The sequence below is a fragment of the Rattus norvegicus genome, chromosome 5 (assembly GCF_021556685.1).
Source record: "Rattus norvegicus strain SHRSP/BbbUtx chromosome 5, alternate assembly SHRSP_T2T, whole genome shotgun sequence".
Lineage (NCBI taxonomy): Eukaryota > Metazoa > Chordata > Mammalia > Rodentia > Muridae > Rattus > Rattus norvegicus.
The window spans coordinates 168995780-169017500 of record NC_141538.1 but is presented as its reverse complement, the minus strand read 5'-3'; the positions used below and the strand labels follow the sequence as shown (position 1 = coordinate 169017500).

Genomic DNA, 21721 nt, shown 5'->3' with positions numbered 1-21721 from the left:
GGATTCGTTTTCTTAGCTTTGTCTTGAGTCTGTGGTTGGGTGAAACCAGGATAATGGGAGATGAGGCACCTGTGGGTGACGCTCAGGCCTGCGCTTCTTCAGATAGCCTTGAAAGCTCTGCCTATGTGTGCATCCTGTGTGTGGTAGGTCACACGGAGAGGAGGGGACTGGAAGGAAGGAGTGAGTGCACACAAGCCAGGCAGCGTAAGCCCAGGATGAAGACTTTGGTGTTGGTTGCTGTTCTGATTTTTCAGCCTTTCTGAAGTTTGAAAGTTATCGACGTAACCTGGGGAGCAAAAAGGTGGGGGGTTCGAATGGTCCCTCTCTGTCACCTGCCATCAGCACACATCTCTTTGCTTCTGTAAGGACATTTGGACTAGGCCTTGGTAAAGCATCCAGCTCCAGATTCCTTAAATATAAATCAAAAAGTCACTCCAGGTCACACACATGTGGGGGACAGAGAGAGAGCAGTTAAGCGTAAACCCACAGGACCCAGACTTTGACCTTCAACCCGACTGTAAACCCAGATCCCTTCCTAGCCCTCTCAGGACCAGCTCCAGAAGCTTCTGCCTGTTCTTAGGTTGCAGGGAGGAGGAGGGTCATGGTGCACCCAACCTAGCTCCCATCTGTCCTCCAAACTGCAGAGGGCGTCGGGGACCTGGGGTATCTAGCCCAGCTTTGCCTGGAGAAGGTCGTAAGGTTCTTGAGGGCCACTCATCTCGGTCTGCCTCCGAGCAGCCTCCTCTTCCGCAGCCTCCTTAGATGTTGTCCGCATTGGGATTGGCCGCTCAGCAGGTGCAGTTGCTCCTGATTGAACAGCGAAAGCTGCAGAGCCGATGTGTGGGCTCTGCCTGCAGTTCTTCCAACCTGAACGGAAAGCAGGGGCTGTGGAAACCCCACCAAGCCCCCTTCTTTCCCAGAAAAGTGACAGAGGTGGTGGGCTTGACTGCAGATGCACAGGAGTTTTAAAAAGGCAAAATCTCTCATGCTCTCTGAAGACCGGAGCAACTGCCTTGTGGCCTATCCTGATGTGGTCGTGGGTCCAGAGTCGGGGCCAACTGGATTGGAGGGATCTTGATCCCCCAACCAACACTTCTAAGTGTCCCCAGGATTGGGCTACATCCTTTCCACACCCTCAGGTGCCATGAGCGCCCCTGCTGGACAAAGCAGACATTGCACACCAGAGAAGCCCACAACTGATTGTCAAGTGGAGTCCCAGCCTTTGCCAAGGTCACAAGCCACGGTCACCTTCAGTGACACGGGCTGCCCAGCTCCCATTCTTCCCTGCGGGCTTGAGTTACACTCTCACTCATCCAATAGCAATTGTCTCTGAAGCACCAGGCACTGCAGGATTACAGGATACCCAGAACCTGGCCTTCCCAAAACCAGCAGAGTTCTTGTGGAAAGAGAAAAAAAAGGGGTGACCCTTAGGTGTGTCAGTAGTGATAGATTCTAGGGGGGAAAGTCACACAGGAGGTGACCGAGTGACAGGAGAACATGGGGAGAAGGTTGGCAGTTTAGGACGAGGTGTACACGGACAGCCAGGGTGACCCTGGCATAGAGGTAAAGCAAGGTACTCAGTAGACCTTTGGGGTCAAAGGTCAGGGACATGTGGGTGGGAAAAGCCTGGGTTGCTGTGCAAAATGGGGGCCACCTGCAGGGTGGGGTTAGGGGGTCACAGACAGGCAGCTCGGAGATGTCAGCTGCTATCTGGCTCTTGCTCTGGATAGAATGGAAACCAAGGGAAAGATGTGAGCACAGAAGTGGCAGACCAGAGCCAGGGTCCAGGAGAAGCCCCCCGGCTCCCTGTGGAAGAGGCTACTGATAAGATAAAGATGGTCTCTGGTGACCGTTAGGAAGCTGTTGTGAATCAAGCCTGTGGAAGAGAGAGGCACCCAACAGTGTGCAGGGCTGAGGTGGAAAGAGTCAAAAGACTCCCAGGAATTTGAAGGACGCACCTGAGAGACTCAGCCAGTCCTCTGGCCTTGCAAAAGACAGGGCCACAGTTGGGACGACCGGAGAGCTCAGGATCTGACACAGTGTGCCTGAAACAGCGTGCCTCTTCCTCATGGAGATGCCGGACATCTCAGCAGGTGCTTAAAGGGGACCATAGACTGGGCTGCAGGCTGGAGACAGAGACATCTGGTTCCAGGATAGGAACAGGGTTCAGAGAGCAGTTCAAGGCTGTAGCCTGAGTGCTCCCCAAGTTGGAGGTCGGCAGGGTCCACACAAGCAGCCTAGAGACAAGAACGATAGCCACCGAGGACAGGGAAGAACCTATGAGCACCCCCCTTCGTCCGAGGGAGATGAGGGCTACGTTGCCGTGGCCCAACGTCAGGCAGCATCAGACTCTAGCAAGAGTGGCTTCCACGGGGAGGCAAGAACCGGAATCTGTCAGGAGATCCTCCTCGGGAAATGTTCCCAAAGTCAGAGCACTCTCCTTATCTCAGAGAAAACTGCTTTGACTTCCTTTCCCATGTGGGTAGAATAGTAGTGATTCTACGATGTTGCTTGGTTGGTAGAAAGCTCCCATGGCATACACAAGGCCTGAGTTTGACCCAGCGCCATGGTGGCACACACCCGTAACGCTGGGAAATGGAAGCAGGAAGATCTGAAAGTTAAGGCCAGCCTGGGCTACCTGAGACTCTGAAGCCAGCCTGGGCTACGTGAGACTCTGAAGCCAGTCGCTCAGAGTCAATCTTCCCAGGAGCCCCAGGAGAGAAGGCAGATGCCCTGAGTGTGGAGGCTGCCAGTGCTGGTCTGGAGGAACTGGCTCCTGGAGACGTGTTTCCTCAGTGATCGGGTAGGAAGCTACAGGGGCAGAGCTGAGAGGGACGGCTGGAAAGGAGCCAGAGCACTGTCTCCTTGAGTACAGGTGTAGAAAGTCAGAGACTGTTCTAGCCTCTCCTGGTCTCTATGGCTACTCTTCAACCCCGCAGCAAAGCAGCCCCATCCCTCAGCAAATGAACAGGAAATGACTCAATAAAACTTTATTGACAACAATTGTCAGCAGGCTGGACATCCATCCGGGGATCGGGAACTAACCTCCTGCCCAGTGGCTTCGCAAACTGAGATCCCTAGTGATACCTAGTGATACCCTAGAATATTGGAAATGCCCACATCTGAGAATCAGAGACTCCCATTCACCCCGTCCCTCGAACCCCTTTCAAGGAAAACATGTTGCTTGTCATTCTATAATTCTGCACACTGATCGTCCCTGAGGGCCAAAGCTCTGCTGCTGGTGGTCTTAGCAAAAGCTAGAACGGTGCGTGGAAGGGGCTAAGTCCTCTCTGCAAGCCTGCACAAAGACCCCTGTCTCCCATCCTCCCCCATGGCCTGTGGACTGGCACTTTTATTTATACGTCCCTCTTGGGTGGCCCTTGGTGACCACTGTGCTCCCAGCAGGCCTGTTCCTGGTCCTTAGCAGCACTTAGCACCTTGGCAGTGGCCTCCCCTCTGTGTCCCTTCCTCAGCCAGACACTGTGCTTCAGAGCGACACCCGCACAGTTCACACAGGCAGCCTCTAGAGCGTGCCTGCAGTAAGGCTACGCCAGTGTTTTCTTCACGAGGGAACTCATGGCGTCCAGTAAAGCGACGTCAGGGAGAGGGTGGTATTCCATGCTCCTGAGTCACCAGAGAGAGAGAGTTTGTGTACATATGTGAAGTGATGAGTTTAAAAGAGAGACTGCCCTTGAGGCCCTGCAGTCCCCAGTGCCAGGTGACCAGCCACCTTCCAAGGAGAAGCACTCACTGTACAAGTCAAATCCCTGGCAGCTGGAGACCCAGAAATGCAGTGTCTGTGGGGTCCAGGACCTGTGAGCAGATTCTGGCATAGAACCGGGCAGTGACTTGCGCCTCAGAGCATCAGTGGCCTGAAGGACTCACATTGTCAAAGACAAAGATGAGGTCTAGGGAGACGGCTCATTTGATAAAGTGCCTACCACCCAAGCATTAGGACGAAAATTTGATCCCGGGAGTCACAGAAAGGGCTGGGTGCAAGACCAAGCATGGTGGTGCACATGTTTGATCGCAGCAGTTGGGAGGCAGAGGCAGGTGGGTCTCTGTGAGTTCAAGACCAGTGTCAGCCAGGGTGACATCATGAGACCCTTTCTTTAAAAAGAATTAAAGAGAAGCTAGGAGCAGTAAGTAGTGCGTTCCTATAGTTTCCGTCCCAGAGAACCAGAGAGAGTCCTGGGGCTCACTGGCCAGCCAGTCTGGTCCAGTTGGTGAGCTCAGTGACAGCCACCGTCTCAAAAGAATATGACAGTCTGATTGCAGAAGACATCTCTGGCCTCCAGGTGTGCATACACTTGTGCATGCACACAAACGCCTGTGCATGTACACACACACATGCACACTCGTGCATGTACACACCACACACACACACACACACACACACACACACCACACACACATGAGGGTGGTGATTGGTGGGGAAAGTGGACACTGAGGGGCTTCAGGGAGACGGTCAGGGTCACATTATCACAGCTCAGGAGCTTTTGCATAACAAGCCGAGAGACTGCTAATCCCTTTGCCCATGAAAGTAGAGCTCTGTGAATTTGAACCAAGGACCTTCATCTGGGCCCTTGGGAGACCAGGAGCAGGGCAGTTAACAAGGCTTTCTGGAACTTCAACACAGAGAATCTGGAACAGCCAGACCCATATGCAGATGGGTCTGGGACTGCCTGGGGACCTGAAAGGGTCCGCTGGGTGGAAGGGGTTGGCGTTGTTAAAGCCCTGGAAGCTATGGGGGGCATGAATGTGGCCTGGTAAGAGAAGGAGAAGGTAGTGTGTTCCGAGGAGAGCCAACAGGCAGAGCATGACCTGTGAAGTAATAACAGGGAGGGAAGGGAGCTATTTGACAAGGTGACTTTGGAAATAGATGCCCATGCTGCTAGGGGACCCAGCAGAGTAGAGCTGAGAGGATCCAGCTCAGCTAGGACACTGACTGGAGCTTCAGGCGAAAGGCTGGTGACTCCGCTCAAAGGCGGTGAGAGACTTTGATGGGCAAATGGAAGGATCAGTAGGGGGAAGGGAGAGGTCCCCGCTGTCATTACCTGCTGCTGCTATAGCTATGACCAGTAACTTGGTGGCTTCAGACAATGTGTTACCTCAGGGTGTCTATGGGTCTGGAGTTTAGAAGGCCCTGGCTAAGCATGGCTCTGGGCCCTGTGAGCTGCTCTCCAGGTGCTGGCCAGGCCTGGGAAGGAGGGCTTCACGGGAAGACCCAACAAGTGAAGGATCAGCTTCCAAGCTCCCAGGGTCATCTGAGACACCGCTTCTTGGTTGGTCTTTGGGCTGAGGCCTCGGCTCCTACGACGGGGACCTCTTGACCGGGCAATCATCAGAGCTGGAAAGGGAAGGTCAGCCGGCAGGACAGGAATTACAGTCAATGTCATCCAGTGCCACATTAGGTCAGAATCAGGACACTGGGTCCAGCCATGCTCCCAGGGAGGACCCTGCACAAGGAGGGGAAATCTCAGGGGTCATGGAGGGCGTCAAACAAGCTCTCTAAAGACTAGGGCAACACAGGAAACTGCTGTGCAGTGGCATCAGGAGCAAGGCATACAGTTCAGTTCCTGGGAGGGGAAGACAAGTCCACAGACCCTTCCACCTCGTGTGAGCGGTGGCATTGGAGTGTGCAGTGGAGGGATGGGATCCTCCACGGCAGCCCAGTGGCGTCCACGGGGCAATCATCCTGTCTGAGGAAGGATGGGCAGCTCAAACAGTCCAAACCTGCCCAGTCTTTCTTTTAACCACCACCCCTTGCCTTCTAATCTTCTCTCAGGATTTCCCCTCTGTGAAAAGACACGCTGATCTAGATAAGTGAGGCCGGCCCCATGTATCCGGAATCAACCACGGGGTCTCCAGCTCGACTCTCCCTGCGGCAGACAGGCTCCCCCGGGATGATCTACAGGTAATTCACCCAGGCCTCCTTCCTCTGAGCACGAGTCCCTGAGGTAGCCACACTCCCCTGGGGAACGACTAAGGTCTCAGTCAGGGCTACAGGGCTGTGAGGTACACATGCATGGGGGAAAAATGGAAGCTTTCAAAACTTATAGTTGGAAAGAGGGTAAGACTTTCCGGATGGCACTGGGCCAAGACAGATTTGTTCTGGTCCCTGGCCCTTTGGAAATCTCATCTGGGGCTATCTGAGCCCCTTAGCAGGGCCCAGAGCAGCGGTCTCTAGTATCCCACCCAGAGGCGTCTGGGAGGCTGCTCTCGAGCTCGCGCGCACTTGGGAACCGGCACCCGCCCATTTTCCAAAGACCAGCAACAGCCAGACTCTAATAGGTAATCTTGACCGCCTTGTGTGAGCCACCTTTCTGAACAACAGGTCTCCTGTAGAGGGCGCTGGTGAGCTACTGGCTGCTGGATAGGACCCCAACAGCCTATACATTCTGGGAATTCGGGCCTTTCTAGACAATGAGTGGACCCTGAGCTGTTGCAAGTGTCTTTGGAAAACCAGGGGCAAGAGGTGTCTGTCTCGGGAAGAGCCCCAGAGTCTCAGGCCCTCCTGTGTTTTGGCGGCTGTTCTCAAGCATGCTGTAAAGCGTGATCTAAAGCTTATTTTAAAAAAAGAAAGAAAGGGGGCTGGGGATTTAGCTCAGTGGTAGAGCGCTTACCTAGGAAGCGCAAGGCCCTGGGTTCGGTCCCCAGCTCCGAAAAAAAAAACCAAAAAAAGAAAAAAAGAAAAAAAAAGAAAAAGAAAAAAAAAAAAAAAAAACAGACGCGAGCTGGAGGCGGGGCTTAAAAAAAAAAAACTCACTCAGAGTCTACTGTGGGGAAGAAGCCTAGGAGCCTCTGCGACCAGAGCAGGCAGGCTCCAGACCTTTGCCGCACTGGCCACTGGGTGGCGCTGCTGCAGAACATTTGGTTGTACATCGACTAGCCTGGAGCCCGGGATGGAGATGGGGGTGGGGGCTGCGGGATATCGGTGATGAATTCTAAACTTGCTCCTGCCTGTGGCTGATGCCGGTTGCATACTGTCTTCTCTCCCCTTCTTTCTCCCCCTCTTTCCTCCATTGCTATCCGAAGTACTCGGTATGGGAGTCCCAAAAGACAGCTCCAGTTTTACAGGTAATAAGTCCTGCTCCTCCTGCTCCTCCTCCTCCTGCTCCTCCTCCTCCTCCTTCTCCTCCTCCTCCTGCTCCTCCTCCTCCTGTTCCTCCTCCTGTTCCTTTTCTTCCTCTTCTTCCTCCTCCTGCTCCTCTTCCTCTTCTCCTCCTCCTCTTTCTCCTCCTCCTCTTCCTCCCAATCCAGAAGGCCAAAGGGCAAGGTATGGTGGGGAGGGCTGTGCCCATCATGGGCAGGGCTGGATGCACACAGCTGACACAATCTACAATCACAGATGCTGCCCGTGTCTCTCAGTGCTAACCGCAGAGCCTGTGCAGGGCCTGGTGAAGGTGTGCGGTTGGGTTAATTGCGTGTGTTCATCTACTGAAGTCTGCTTTGATTTGACCAAATAGGCTTAAGATATGTGTTCAGCTCTCAGCCAGACCTACCATTGGAACCTCACTCACCAGCTCAGCCGGGGCTCAGCGGTAGAGCACTTACCTAGTGTGTTCAAGGCTGTGGGTTTCACCCTCACCATCACAAAGGTTAAAAAAGAAAAAAGGGAAAATTTCAGTATGTGGGCCACTTTCTTGTGGCCGTGGGACTGTTTTTCCGTTGCCAGAGGGAACGGTCTGTGCTCAACCGATCTGCCCTTTCTGTCACCTGCAGATTTGGGTTTAGATGGGATTACAACCTGTAGAGCCTTCAGACTGTGCTTTGAACTCATATCTTCATAAGTTGTATGCAGTACCATGCGATTTGGGTCACGGGGGCGTGGGGTAGCTCTCAGACATACTTCTCCATTGGAGTATTGGAAGTCAGGTGTTACCATGCTGAGATGTGGCATCAAGAAACCCAGGCTCCCCTCAGGACAGTCTGCCCCTCCCTCTAGACTAGCTCACACTCATCCGAGAAAGAAAGGACACAATCAGAAAACACTTCCCGGCCCAAGAAGTAATATGTCAAAGCTTCAGAAGACTTGCAGGCTAGCTGGCTCGGCCTGCCTCAGGGCTGTGATGGCAGTCTGTCTTAGTTAGGGTTTTACTGCTGTGAACAGACGCCATGACCAAGGCAACTCTTATAAGGATGACATTTAATTGGGGCTGGCTTACAGGTTCAGAGGTTCAATCCATTATCATCAAGGCGGGAGCAGGGCAGCATCCAGGCAGGCATGGCGCAGGAGGAGCTGAGTTCTACATCTTCATCTTAAGGCAGCTAACAGAATGCTGGCTTGCAGGCAGCTAGGGTGAGGGTCTTAAAGCCACACCCACAGTGACACACCTGTTCCAACAAGGCCACGCCTCTTATTAGAGCCACTCGCTGGGCCAAGCATATACAAACCATCACACCGTGCCTATACATACCCTTGGCAACAGTGCAGTGCCTGCTATGGTATCTAACCTATAAGGAGAGAGGTCGCTGTCCAGATCAGTCAAGCACATCCCAGAGTGGTGCTGTGGGCTGTTCTAATGCACCAGCACTCTGGGCTACATGTGCTGGGGTGGGGGGTGGGGTGTCAGCACTGGGCCCTCGAAGAGCTGTGTTCTTCCTGTGGCCTCAGGATCATGACCGCGCCTGGGTTCACGGGCTGACTTGAGCCACTGTCTCTGAGGTCTTGTCCCTCACAGGGAAGTGAGAGAGGTGAGGCTCTGGTTTGACTGCAGCGTTGACTGGATGAGGACATCTACCTGTACTTGAGCTTGCAAACACTTGTGCGTCCATCCGTGTGGCATAGAGGAGTGCACACTGTTTGTTCTGGTCAGATCTGAGTGATAAGACCAAACTTGCACCAGAACTGCATCCTCCAGGGAATCTGTCCGCCTCTGCCTGGTGGGAGAGGAAGGACAGAGCAACAGGCTGAAAAGGTGCACAGGTAAAGCACAGGTATTAGTAAGCCTGCGGTGAGTTTCTCCTGGCTTTAGCTGGCCCTGGGACCAGGAGATCACAGGTCTGTCCTGCACTTTGCATCTCCAGGAGACATTTCATGAAGCAGTCAGGTCAGCAGGTGGTGATCTCAAAGGGCTGGCTCTTGTTTTTTTTTTTTTTTTTTTGTTTGGTTCTTTTTTTCGGAGCTGGGGACCGAACCCAGGGCCTTGCACTTCCTAGGCAAGCGCTCTACCACTGAGCTAAATCCCCAACCCCAGGGCTGGCTCTTTATTCATTGAACAGACAAGGTGCCGCTCTCTAGAAGCATCCACACCATCATGGTGCTAAGCATGGCCTTTTGATGGCAGAAGTGTTTGTGGTCTCACCGTGGACAAGACTCTCTGTCCTGGTTACCAAATGAGCGGCTCCCAGATCAACAAGGGAGTTAAAATCCTGTATAACACGCAGCCCCAAACCTGGTGTCTTCTAGAGGCTGACATTCCTTTCCTGCTTATATGTCTGTTGGTTGGCTAGAATCAAGTTCTCCTACCTGTGTGAGGACCTATTTTGTCTCCATGGTGCTGATGGGTTCACGTGTCTCCATCCCGTCCCTCTAGCCAGGGCCTACCCCGGTACATTCTTCTATTGAGGAAGTACCAGGGGAAAAGAACTGTGCTCAATTTCCTGGGGCTGCAGCTGGACTACAGCAGACATTGGTTGTTGTTTCTGCTCAGGTTCCCATGTCCAGAGCAAGCAAGAGTCCTGCCTAGCGCAGGAAAGTGCATTACACCACCAGTAGGGGGTGCCACAAAGACTCCACCAGCAGGGGGCGCCACAAAGCCTCAGTGGATTAGTTGCTTTTCTTTTTGCTTTTACTCAATAAAGTTGACAATCTGGATTAGCCTCTATGCACATGGAAAAGTCCTAGGTACAGAGAGGCATAAAGGACTGAATGATGGAGCCAACCCCTGAACTTCTGTAGCTTCATGGAAAACATCTGCAGAGCTGCTTTGCACCAAGGAGGGATGTGGTTCCCCCTCCCTGCTGCTGTGGCTGGGGAACACTGACAGCTAGGATTTAAAAAAAAAAAAAAAAAACTGTCACAGTAAACAATTCAGATTTTTGTCACTGTAACAATATACCTGCAACAAGCTGTCACGATTACGTTTCTGTTGCTGTGACAAAACAGCATGACCAAGGACACTTACAAAAGAAAATGTTAAATTTGGGCGTACATGGGCTGCAGGCAATTAGAGTCCGTAGCTAGGGCAGAGCAAGGGCAGGAATAGAGGAGAGCTTATATCTTGGTCCACAATGGCCTAAAGACTTCCCCTGAGGCTCCACCTCTCAAAACCCACCACCTCCCATAATCACTCCCAAAAAATAACCCCTTGGAGACATTGTCACAACAGGCTTGTCCTTGGAGCGAAATATCCCAGCCCAGTCCTGAGACCTCTCCAGGTGCTGGCCTACCTTGGGTTGTGTCGGGGTACTGGTTGCCTGTCCCATTCCTCCCCACAAATTGGCGATTGCTATTTGTTCTTTCGTATGAGAGGTAGGTCAGCCCGTATCCAAGACCCCGCAGGCACTGGCTTGTCTTCTGAGACAACAGTATTGCAACCACACCTTTCTTAGCATCCAAAGGTAACCTTGTTTCCCCCGAGGTGACAACCCTGGCCCTCAGGATTTTGCCTTAGCCCAGTGCTAAGCACAAACACAGTGCTTAAACACCGAACAGTGAACAGCTTAAAAGCTTTATCTGAAGTTCAGTCAAGGGTGTGCTGGGAAGGAAGCCTACCAGAGGGGTGTGCAAACAGATTTCTAGAACCTTCCGTATATAGGCAGCTATCTGTACATATATCCACATAGAGTACACCCCATGGAGGGGAAAAACATCTCTGTGTGCCTCTTCACTGTGGCAGTGGCCACATGCCACAAGTACCCCACCTGTCCACTGCAGACCCAGCTTGGAATGGGGTGGAGAAGCCAGGAGCTGCGTGTCTGGCACTCAAAGAACAGTGCTGCCAGTCTTTCCTACCTGTGGCTCAGAAGACCCAGGCCTCTGATGAAAAGGCAGCAGAGGCAGCCAAGGGGAGACCACGGGAGGGGGCAGGACGCCCACCTCACGCCACACCCCAACAATCCTGCCAGACCTCAGTGTTGCCAGGCTGTAGTGTGGCACTGCACTTCCCGAGCTCTTAGGAGAAAGGTACTCGTGAATAATTCAGCCCCTGCCACGGAATGAAAACTCCCTAATAGAAGCTAATGGACTTGCTGCCTCCAACGCCGACCCTGTGGGGCTCTCTCATTCACCAATTGCTTCTGACGTTCTGCAGTGACACTCCCTAATGAAAAACGCCACTGCGTGTGCTGCTTCCTTAGCTCCCTAACTAGACTGTGGCCTTTTTAACAAGCAGCCACCCAGGGAAGCAGGTGAGTTGGACGGACGCAGGAGTGGATGTAGCAGTCACTGCCTTGGGGGGGCGATGTCTAGACACAGGCATCCCCCACCCCGGAACTTAAATGATAGAGCTGGGGTGGGGGTAGGGGTGTCTGGGAACGCTTCTGGCTGCTCAGAAGAAATCAGACCGTTCACAATTTTCCAAAGCAGACAGCCTCAAAGATCCCACCTTGGGTGCACTTGAGGTAACCGTGCTAGATGGAGGAGGGTGGGTGGGCTCCCACCTGGCCGCACCCACCAACCTGTGTTCCCTGAGATCGATCCTGCTTGCGCCCACCCTGTGCAGCCCTGGCCTGGTTGTCTTCCCGTCTGCCGGAGTCCCACCGTCTAGCTCGTGCCTCGCTGGTGTTACCCCTTGATTGAGAGTCAGCATTCGTGACTTGGGCTGGCAGTGCTGTCCGTGAGGTTTCTTGCTCTCTGAAGTCTGTCTAGGAAGCCCAATGCCTGCAGGAGCCAGGGTTGCTATTCAGGTCTCGGTTTGCTGATGGATCTTGAGCAAAATGACGGTTTGTGTGCTGCAGGGATGCCGTGTGTGTGTGTGTGTGTGTGTGTGTGTGTGTGTGTGTGTGTGTGCAATGAGTTACAAGGCCACACCCCAGGATGGTGGCCACTTCCCTGTGTTTCCGCTTCTGAAGCTTCCGGCTGGTCTCCTGGCTCTGGACACGTGTTGCCGTTTGACAGAGAGACAGGGTTTCTTTCTCCACCTGCCCCCCGTGTCGTTGGGCTTCAGTGGCTCCAGGTAGAAGGCACTGGGGAGGGCAGAAGCGATTCCTACTGACTTAATGAGGTTAGCTCTGCCGTCATCCCGCTTTTCCGTGTCACCGTGTTAATTCGAGTGGAGTCCCCTGAGTCCCTGACAGGAATAGATTTCCAGAGAAAAACCTAAGTGTGTGGAATTAGCAGCTCCTTATTGGGGTGTGGGGGGGAATGGTGCTTACTCTGGAGACTGGGTAGGACGTAGGGTTAGAGTTCCAGAGAGCCTCGCTCTAGAATGTGGCTAGGTGTTGCAACGAAGAGGTCAGAGGTCACCACACTTCTAAGCGCAGGCAGAAGGAGCCTCGAAAGTGGCATGAGAACCCTACCCTGCTAGATTCACCTGTAAGAAAAGCCCAGAGCACAACCGCAGACTGAGGGAGCCCAGCTTTGTCTATCGACACACAGGCCGCCAGAATCCGTACACCATCTACGCATCTATAGAACCTTCCTGTTCTGAGGAGCCCTCCAACACACACGCGCACACACACACGTGCACACACACACACACGCACACACACACACCAGGACCACGGACCCTCTGCTCTGGGCTGCCACCCTCACCCAATTCTCTCCCTTTAGCTTTCCGGTTCCTCACTTGTAACGGAAGGCTCTGGGCCACTGCCGTGGGAACCTGCCTTCCCTCAATGATGGCTGTGCAGCCAGCCAGGGAGGTAGCAAGACCCTGATCTTTCCTGCCCGCTCCTGTTTCCTCCCATGTTGTAAGGAGCACGTGTGTCCTCTGTAAAGGGCTGTTTTAGTATCTGTCACTTCCTGGTGATGTTTGGTGCTGGCAAGGCTCATTCTAGCCTCTGGTCACTATTCTCCTCTCAGCCATGCCCACCGGGGACACCAGCTTGAACAGTAGACTCTCCTCCCACAGCTGTTATCATCTCTGCTGTCATAGTACACTCCTTTGGGGACAGTCACCTGCATGGGCTGTCAACTCACGAGTACCTTCCTGTGTGGCCATCAGTGGTGGCAGAGAGCGCTGTCCCTTCCTGGACCCAATAACCTGGCCACTCTCATCACTGGGGCCCTGGTGTGTATTTTCGGACCCCTGCAGACCCCAGGCGCTTTTTGTCTTGAAAGCTAATGGCTATTGACTCCAGCCTGGCTGGGAGCGCGGACATATTGCCCACTTTTCGGGAAGAGCTCCCAGCTATAGTCTGCCTGGCTGCCCTTCTCTCTCACCTCAGGAAAGAGAGAGCTGGCCTCCACTTCACACAGGATTGGCTGCCAGCCATGCAATGCCTCCAGAGCCCTACACCTACTGGAGAAGGCAGCAGCCAGCCTGCAGGAGCCAGAAGGAGGCCGGCGCTGCCACCTGTAGGTTTCAGGTCCTCTTTCCCTAAGCTGTGCCTCATCATGAGCTGGGACCTTTTTACAGCCCGCAAACATATTTTCCTAGAAAAAAAGCAGGTCTTTCACACGGCTCCAGCCCCATCCATTTCAATATTAAGAGCCCTGCAGATGGCACCCCACCCCCACCCCGAAACTTTGAGCAGTGGTGAGTGTCAGTCCTAGTGTAGAAATCGTACCTCCTACCACAGGGCAGTCAAAGTCACTGCTAAACCTGAGTCAGGACCCAGCCAGCCCCAGGGCTGCTACAGGAGAATTGCCAACAGGGCTCAGCCTGGCAAGGCCCAGTCAGCCTTGGTTTGCCTTTTAGAGGCCAGGGCCCTACTGTGACCTCCATGGGCACTGCTGGGAACAGGAGCAGCAGCTGCAGGGAGGCAGAGCAATCAGGACAATTAGAAAAGCGTCTGCACAAAACTGATGCCACACAGGAACAGGGTGTGATGAGGTGCAGCCACGCCCAACAAGCAAGGCTCTGACCACGTGAGCTAACACAGCACCTGCACAGGGAGACAGCACCCAGCCACACTCGGATCAGAAGATCCAAGATGGGATAGCTACCGGTTCCCTCATTCTCTGTCTCTCTGTGTGTCTCTCTGTTTCTCTCTGTGTGTCTGTCTGTCTGTTTCTGTCTGTCCTTTCTTCTCCTCCTCTGTCCTCTCTCTTTCTCTCTCTCTGGGATTCTCTGGAATGTTCTGTGTGTCTCTTTTCTCTGTCTTTCTGTCTGTCTGTTTGCATCTCTGTCTCTGTGTCTGTCTTTCTCTTTCTGTCTCTGTCTCTCTTTGTCTGTCTCTTTCTGTAGCTTTCTGTCTCTTCCTTTCTGTCTCTGTATCTGTCTCCTCTCTCTCATTCTCTCTCTGATTCTCTGGGATGGTCTGTGTGTCCCTGTATGTCTTTCTCTCCATCCCCGTCTCTTTGTCTCTCTGTCTCTGTCTGTCTGTCTGTCTGTCTGTCTGTCTGTCTGTGTGTGCGTGCACACACCTGCCCTCCCTGGGATCCCACTGCCCATTGGCCTCACCAGACCCTCTCTGAGCCCTTTCCCATACAGTCATACATACAGTAAATATTCCATATTCCAAATACTTACTGTAAACTAAGCCCTATGCTAACTGCAGATGACATGGACATGACAGTCTTCACACAAAGATTACTGTGGAAAAGGCCACTGTGGAAGAACCAGCCACAAGGTTCTTGGAGGTGACACACACTCCCACCCCACACACATGCAGCATTCGCTCATGAGGCAATCCCCCTGCAGTGCTCCCTCATGAGGTGATCCCCCTGCAGTGCTCCCTCATGAGGTGATCCCCCTGCAGTGCTCCCTCAGGACGTGATCCCCCTGCAGTGCTCCCTCAGGACGTGATCCCCCTGCAGTGCTTACTCAGGATGTGATCTCTCTGCAGTGCTCAGGCCAAGCAGGGAGAGGTGACTCAGGGTGGGAGAATTTTGCACAAGTCCCTGTCCTTAGTGGGCCGTTCCTTGGCCCCCAAAGGGGCCAATCCTCGCCTAGGGCCACTCAGCCCACCTCAGGGTCACCCAGTACCTCTTCAGCTCCTCCCTGTGATTAACCAAGCTTGCCTTCTCCTGGGCAAAGGGTGCAGGCACTAGACTGTTTCCCTTCCAAAAAAAAGAGAGCCTCAGGGTCTCACCGCTACAGCTGACTTAACTGAAGCAGGAACTTACACCGTCTAAGTGTCACTTCAGGGGCATACATGGTGCTAAGACCAGGTGACAAGGACAGTCAGGGACCTGGATTGCAGACCCTTGCCTCACATTTACCCACCACTGCCTATCTTAGACAGAGTCAGGCGTGGCTCCTTCCTACAATCACACTGCCCACTGGTCCGCTTATGCCCCTGAAGTGCCATCGGCAGGAGGGCTGCACACACATTCTTTCTCCCTGGATACGCAGTTTTCTCGGCCATGCCTGTGACCACTGTCAGGGCTACCGTCCCTTTCGACAGACACTGTTGATCTTGGTCCCCGAGAGTGAATTCGAGAGTGAGCTAGACTAGCCTAGGGATGGTTCTGGATGCATCAGCCGTGAGATCTCACGCTCGCAATAAGCCTGACATGCCCTGCTGCAAAAGCTCCACACACAGACTGTGACACGCTGTTCTGAAGCACGGTGCCCAGAGAGACCCTTGCTGGGGTGGTAGGATTTCCAGATGCGAACCATGCACGATAGGCTTCACAGTTCCCTTTCCCAGGTTTGAGAGTAAACATAGCCTCCCAGGCTGGGCTCCTAGCATGTGGGGTAAAACGACACTGTGGCCAGTGCCCACTTAAAGCTTGCTTCTGTGACAGGTGTACCTCGTGCTTCCTTCCTGGGACGTCCTTTTGCCTGGGTTCCACTTGACCCCCCCCTCACGAGAGCACTATGGAGTGGCATCTCAGTCGCCACAGGACAGCCCCACCGTCCATCCTTCCGCATGTTCCCCGTGCTCCCAGTTATGCTGTGCCGCTTGGGGGGCAGTGCTCCCTCCTGCCTGTACTCCAGCCTGGCCTGCTTCTCTCACACTTGCTGGGGCAGAGGTGGGCAAGCTTGTCTCCCAGCAAGCATGATTTTAAGGACAAGAGTCTCAGGCCAAGGGTGTTTCGCCCAGGACTTGGGCACGCCCAGATGGCAATTCTCCTTGAAGACTGTTACTTCTGCATCTGCCCCACACCCTGCAGCCGGCCGGCCAGCCTAGGGCCCAGGCGGTGGTACTGACAAGCTTTCTAAACCACTACCCCTCGGCGTTTCCCATCTGGACAGTGGCAACTCTAGGCGGCACCATGCTGTCCATGACATACAGCGAGAGTCTGCGGAGCGTAAGCAGCAGATGCCACTCAGACTGGACCCTGCATCCGGTCCGCCAGACGGACACCCTGGAGCTGCAGCGGCTGAGGGAGGTGCGGGCAGCCGCTCAGGCCAGGAACATGGAGAGCTTCCTCCAAATGCACGGCCTTTCCCTGGACGGCTGCACCGCCCAGCGCACAGGCATGAAATATCGGTAAGGGCTGGGCTGGAGACACGGTGGGTGGGTAAGGAGTCCCCAGGACATCCGAGGAGGACCGCGAGGAGGTGCCGCAGGAGAGAGGGGCACGGCTCTGGAAACGGGCGGGCCATGGCTTTGTTGTGACTCACAGTGAATATTTTCGGTTTGGAAATCCACAAGCGCAGAGCGATGCCTTCGTGAGGAGAAGTGAATGTCTGCTGTGGTGCTAGCTGTCTGAAAGCAATTGTTACTGGGCTTGGAGTTTTCGTCTGAGTGTTTCGTCTGACTGGTTTTGCAGAGGGGACCTTGCTGAGCAGATAAAAGCTGTTTCATTTGTCTCTGGCAACTTCACCAGGACAAATTAGCTGCTAGAATTAGTGAGGTTCCGCAGCTAAAGGCACTGGCCGTTCTTACAAAATATCTGAGTTCAGCTTCCAACACCAAAGTAGGGCAGTTCACAACGACCTGTAACTCTGCCAGAGCGTCTGTCATCTGCTGGCCTCTTTAAGTACTGCACCCACCCACACAATTACAAATAAAGTAAGTGGTTTTGGTTTTGGTTTTGGTTTTGGTTTTTTAAATGGGTCTAGAAAGGTGACTCAGAAGTTACAGACCCTGGCTGCTCTTGCAGAGGACCCAGATTTGGTTCCCAGCACCCACATAGTGACTCCATACCATCCATAACTCCAGTTCCAAGGAATCCAGGAAAATAGATCAACCCACCATCTCCAACACAAACCCATTCTGGAAAGAAAAACCCGTGTTATATTCTCTGAACAAAGAAACGTGTCCTTCACAGCCTAAAATTGAGCCGTATCTATGATAAGTGGTTTTCAGCAGGTCTCCTCAGAATTGGCTGCATCCAGCTGTAACCATAGCAACAAGGGCTGTGGAGTAAAGGTTCAGTCTGTCTAAATGACCTGCATGTGGGATAAGTTTTCTTAGACTCCCAGAAGAGCATTTCTGCACGACGCACACCTCTCTGGATTCAGCACCCAGGACAGCTCCTGAGCACAGCCTGCGGGCGGACAGGCAGTCTGTTTTTACACATACTTGGAGATTGAAATTGTGCACCTTTTTGTAAGCTCCAGGGCCAGTTGGTCAAAGGGGACAGTCTCCTCCAGTCCTTGTAGGATAGCCAGTGTTTCGAATCAAAATACAGGCTGCCTAACTAATTAGAGTCTGGGGTAGACAGCGAGTATATATTTTCATATCAGCATTTCCCGTGCGATAGTTGGCGTGTACTTATAATTAAAAGTCATGTGTTTCTCTGAGGTTCAAGTCTTCTGTTTTAGCTGCAGGGTTTGGCTGTTCTCTGTGAGTGAAGGTCGGGACTGCTCTTGTGTCCCCCTCTCTTGTGGACAATGCATTTGGTCCTTTGGGCCATTATGTTGTCGTTTAAAGAAACAAAGCACTTCTGGTGCTCCCTGACACAGCAGGGTCTCGAAGTCTTGTATTCAAAGTCGACTGCGAGGGAAGGACCCTTGGTCAGTCCGTTAGCCAAGGCTGGACTTGTGGCAGCAATAGAAGCTGTTCAAGGGGAGAGCCCCTAAGCCTTATTTGTTTTGCATTAGCTGCTCATGGGGACCCAGCGTGTACTCAGCAACCACTTCCTGAGAGGATGCTGGCACTAGATCCTCGGCTGGACCCTGGAGATGCCCTATGAACAAGAGGGGCAGGGGCCACATGCTCACGCCCGTGCATCTTGGGGCAGAGGGGAAAAGAGAAATGAAATGAGATCCCAAGATCCTTTCCAGTAGCACTGCCTGCCCTGAAGCCGGAAAGTGCATGGGGTGCGGGGGAGCCTGTGGCATGGAGGCTGATCTGAGAAGGTGGTGGGAGAGCTGAGTCCTAAACAGTCTGAGAGAGATCCCATTGGAAGACATGGTGGAGAGCCTTCCGGGGACATTGCAGGGGATGAAAGAAGGGCTGGGTGCCTGAGCTGGGGAGAGCTTGGGGCTGACAGGGGTTGGGTGGGGAAACTAGACCATGCCTTCCCAACTCTGAGGAACCAGCTCCTGGCACAGTGGGCAGGGATGATGGGCGTGGTTTGCCTAATCATGTCTGGCAGCCGAATTGTATATACAGCTGAACCTCAGAAAATTACCTTATTTGGGTCACGTTATATTTTATAGGGCCTTTTGTCAATGTGCTTCGTTGAAGGGATACAGGACACTGGAAGGGCGTGTGATCGATGCAAAGAATGTGTCTTAGGGTTTTACTGCTGTGGACAGACACCATGACCAATGCAAGTCTTATAAAGGACAACATTTCACTGGGGCTGGCTTACAGGTTCAGAGGTTCAGTTCATTATCATCAAGGTGGGAACATGGCAGCATCCAGGCAGGCATGGTGCAGGAGGAGCTGAGAGTTCTACTTTATCTGAAGGCTACTAGGGGAAGACTGGCTTCCAGACAGCGAGGATAAAGGTCTTAAAGCCCACGCCCACAGTGACAAGCTACTCTGCAAGGCCACACCTCCCAACAGTGCCACTCCCTGGGTGGAGCATATACAGACCGTCACAGAATGGTAACATGATATAATCCAAGGAATGGCAGGGAGACCGCGGGAAACCCACTTAGCCCAAAACTGAGTAAGGCACACCCTTCACTAACGAGGGAGCACGGCCCTGCTGGCTCCTGCCTGCCAGCCGCCTGGCCTCCAGACTGTGAGAGTAGTCAGTCCCTGTTGTTGTTTTTTTTTTTTTGTTTTGTTTTGTTTTGTTTTTTTGGTTTTTTTTGTTGTTTTTTAGCTTGTTTGTAACTCTCTACTGTGTGAGCCCCAGGAAGCTAGCTAGCAAAGATGGGATGATATGTGTCTCTGCCTGAGGCTCCAAAAATAGTGTTCAGTCTGCACCTGGGTCCAGACCCCGTGTGGCTGACATCCTGGAAGGCAGCTTGCTCTCCAAGGAGGAAGGAGACGGGAAAATAATTCTCCCCTGGGCAGGGTGAGGGTTGTCTCACCCACAGGGACCCTGATGTGTCTGGTGACCTCGGTGTCACTGCCCTCAAATGAGGTCGCTGGACCTGCATTCACTTAAGATCTTAGCAAAAACCGTTCACATAAGCTGAAGTCATCTGAGAGGAGGGACCCTTGTTAGTCCTGAGGAAAAACACATTTCCACCACTGTCTGATTAGAGAAAGCTGTACTTAAAAACACACAAGAAACTGAGCAGATGACTGCATCCCCTACGTCAGGATTTCAGAGTGCAGTCCATCACTGGCTTTTGAGGTCCCTTTTATGCAGAAGGATTAGGGTTGATAGAAAACAGCTGTCAAGATAATTGTTATCACCTGAACAGGAGTGGCGGACTCGGGGCTCAAGGCTGCCATAGGGTAGATAAGCTCAAGAGTCCGTGATGCAGAAGGGGAGCTGCTACCTGTGTTCAGGAGTTTTAGCAAGGTAAAGGGGTGGTCATACATTACAAGGTTATAAGTTCAGCATAGGTTGAAAAAAGGTGGGCTGCAGGATGCCTTAGATTTAGGAAACAAAGTTATTCTTATAAGATATGGAGACTTAATAACAATGTATAACAATGTGACTCCTTAACAACAATGTCTGTGTTTTGGTTTCACAAGGCAAATAAGAAAAGGCCTCCAGCTAAGTGGTGGTGCAGGCCTTGAATCCCAGCACTTGGGAGGGCAGAGGCAGATCTCTGAGTTCCAGGCCTGGTCTGCAGTTGTTTCTGGACAGCCATGGCTATACAGAGAAACCCTATTGGGCACAGTGGGGGTCGGGGGAGTCGATTCATAAGATCAAGTTTTAGGCAAGCCTGTAGGGCATTTTCTGAATGAGTGGTTGATGTGGGAGGGCCCAGCCCATTGTTGGTGGGGCCACCCCTGGTTCTGTGGTCCTAAGTTCTGTAAGAGAGTAGGCTGAGCAAGCCATGATGAGCAAGACAGTAAGCAGCATTCCTCCATGGCCTCTGCATCAGCTCCTGCCTCCAGGTTCCTGCCCTGCGTGAGTTCCTTTAGTGGTGAACAGCAATGTGGGAGTGTAAGCCGAATAAACCCTTCCCTCCCCAGCTCGCTCTTGGGTCATGGTGTTTGGTCAACACCTTGAAGCTGCAGGATACTACTGAGCATCCTTTCTATGTTGGTGACCACCTTGGGACTCAGTTAAGCTTGGACTTAAATAGTAACATAAAAAGACAAGCGCTGTGTGACCTCAAGCAAGCCACTTGGCCTCTCTGTGTCTTAGCTCGAGTTGCAGTCTCACAGAGGTGTCCCTGGGCATCCTGTGTGGTAATAAAGTCACCATAACTCCAGACCTGGCTCCTAGTGGGTGAGAAACTGGGGTCTATTCCCACCTCAGGGACCACTTTGTCTTCCAATTCCAATGGCCTTGGGTTTGATCCCCAGCGTGAGGAGTTGTTTAAGTACGAGAGTATGCAGTTCTGTGTTTTTTGTGTGCTCATAGACTTGACTGGAGAGGTGGCTCAGTTGGTAAGGGGACCCGCTGAACTAGGCCGGTGACATGAGTTCAGTCCCCCAAACCCACATAACGGTGGACAGAAAGAATAGATAGATGCAGGAAAAGTTGTCCTCTGACCTCCATGCATGCACCTACATGCACACACATACACACACACACACACACACACACACACACACACACACACACCACGAAACTGCTGTATACCTTGTCCCGATTTACCCCTTCCCACCCTGGCAACCGTCAATCGTGTTGGGTTTTCCCTGCAGCCTCTTGTGGATATGAATGACGGGGTGTGGCCTTTTACAATTGGTTTCTTTCTCTTAGAGGCATGGGGGTTCATCCATGTTGTAGCATGCGTCAGAATTTCATTTTTTTGATGGCTGAACGATACTCCATTGTGTGATGGAGTTCAGCCGCCTGTCAGTTCATGGGCATTGGTGTTGCTCCCATCTTTTCACTAGGGTGAAAAAAAATGTTACCATGGACATTGATGTTCATGTCTTCTCGGGCTCGTATGACTTGCGTTCTCTGTGAACATACTTAGGATGGGTCCCCTGGTTCTGCCCTGACTGACTCTTCTGACCTCCCTCAGGCTGTTTATGACACACCATGTGGTTAAGAGTGACTCTGGGGGTGCTGGAGAGATGGCTCAGTGGTTAAGAGCACTGACTGCTCTTCCAGAGGTCCTGAGTTCAAATCCTAGCAACCACATGGTGACTCACAACCATCTGTAATGAGATCTGATGCCCTCTTCTGGTGTGTCTGAGGACAGCTACAGTGTACTTATATATAATAAATGAATAAATC

The 21721-nt window shown here is 52.7% G+C and overlaps 1 protein-coding gene across 18 annotated transcripts in view; it reads left to right on the top strand.

Annotated features, from left to right (window-relative positions):
• Kcnab2 (potassium voltage-gated channel subfamily A regulatory beta subunit 2) overlaps window positions 1-21721 on the top strand; it is an 88209-nt gene that overhangs the window by 34580 nt on the left and 31908 nt on the right. For 7 of the 18 annotated variants that reach the window (NM_001429748.1, XM_087547812.1, XM_087547810.1 and 4 more), the window contains 1 exon segment: window positions 5789-5917. In NM_001429748.1, the coding sequence (NP_001416677.1) occupies window positions 5841-5917 (77 nt within the window). In that variant the 5' untranslated portion in view covers window positions 5789-5840. 18 annotated transcript variants of the gene reach the window in all.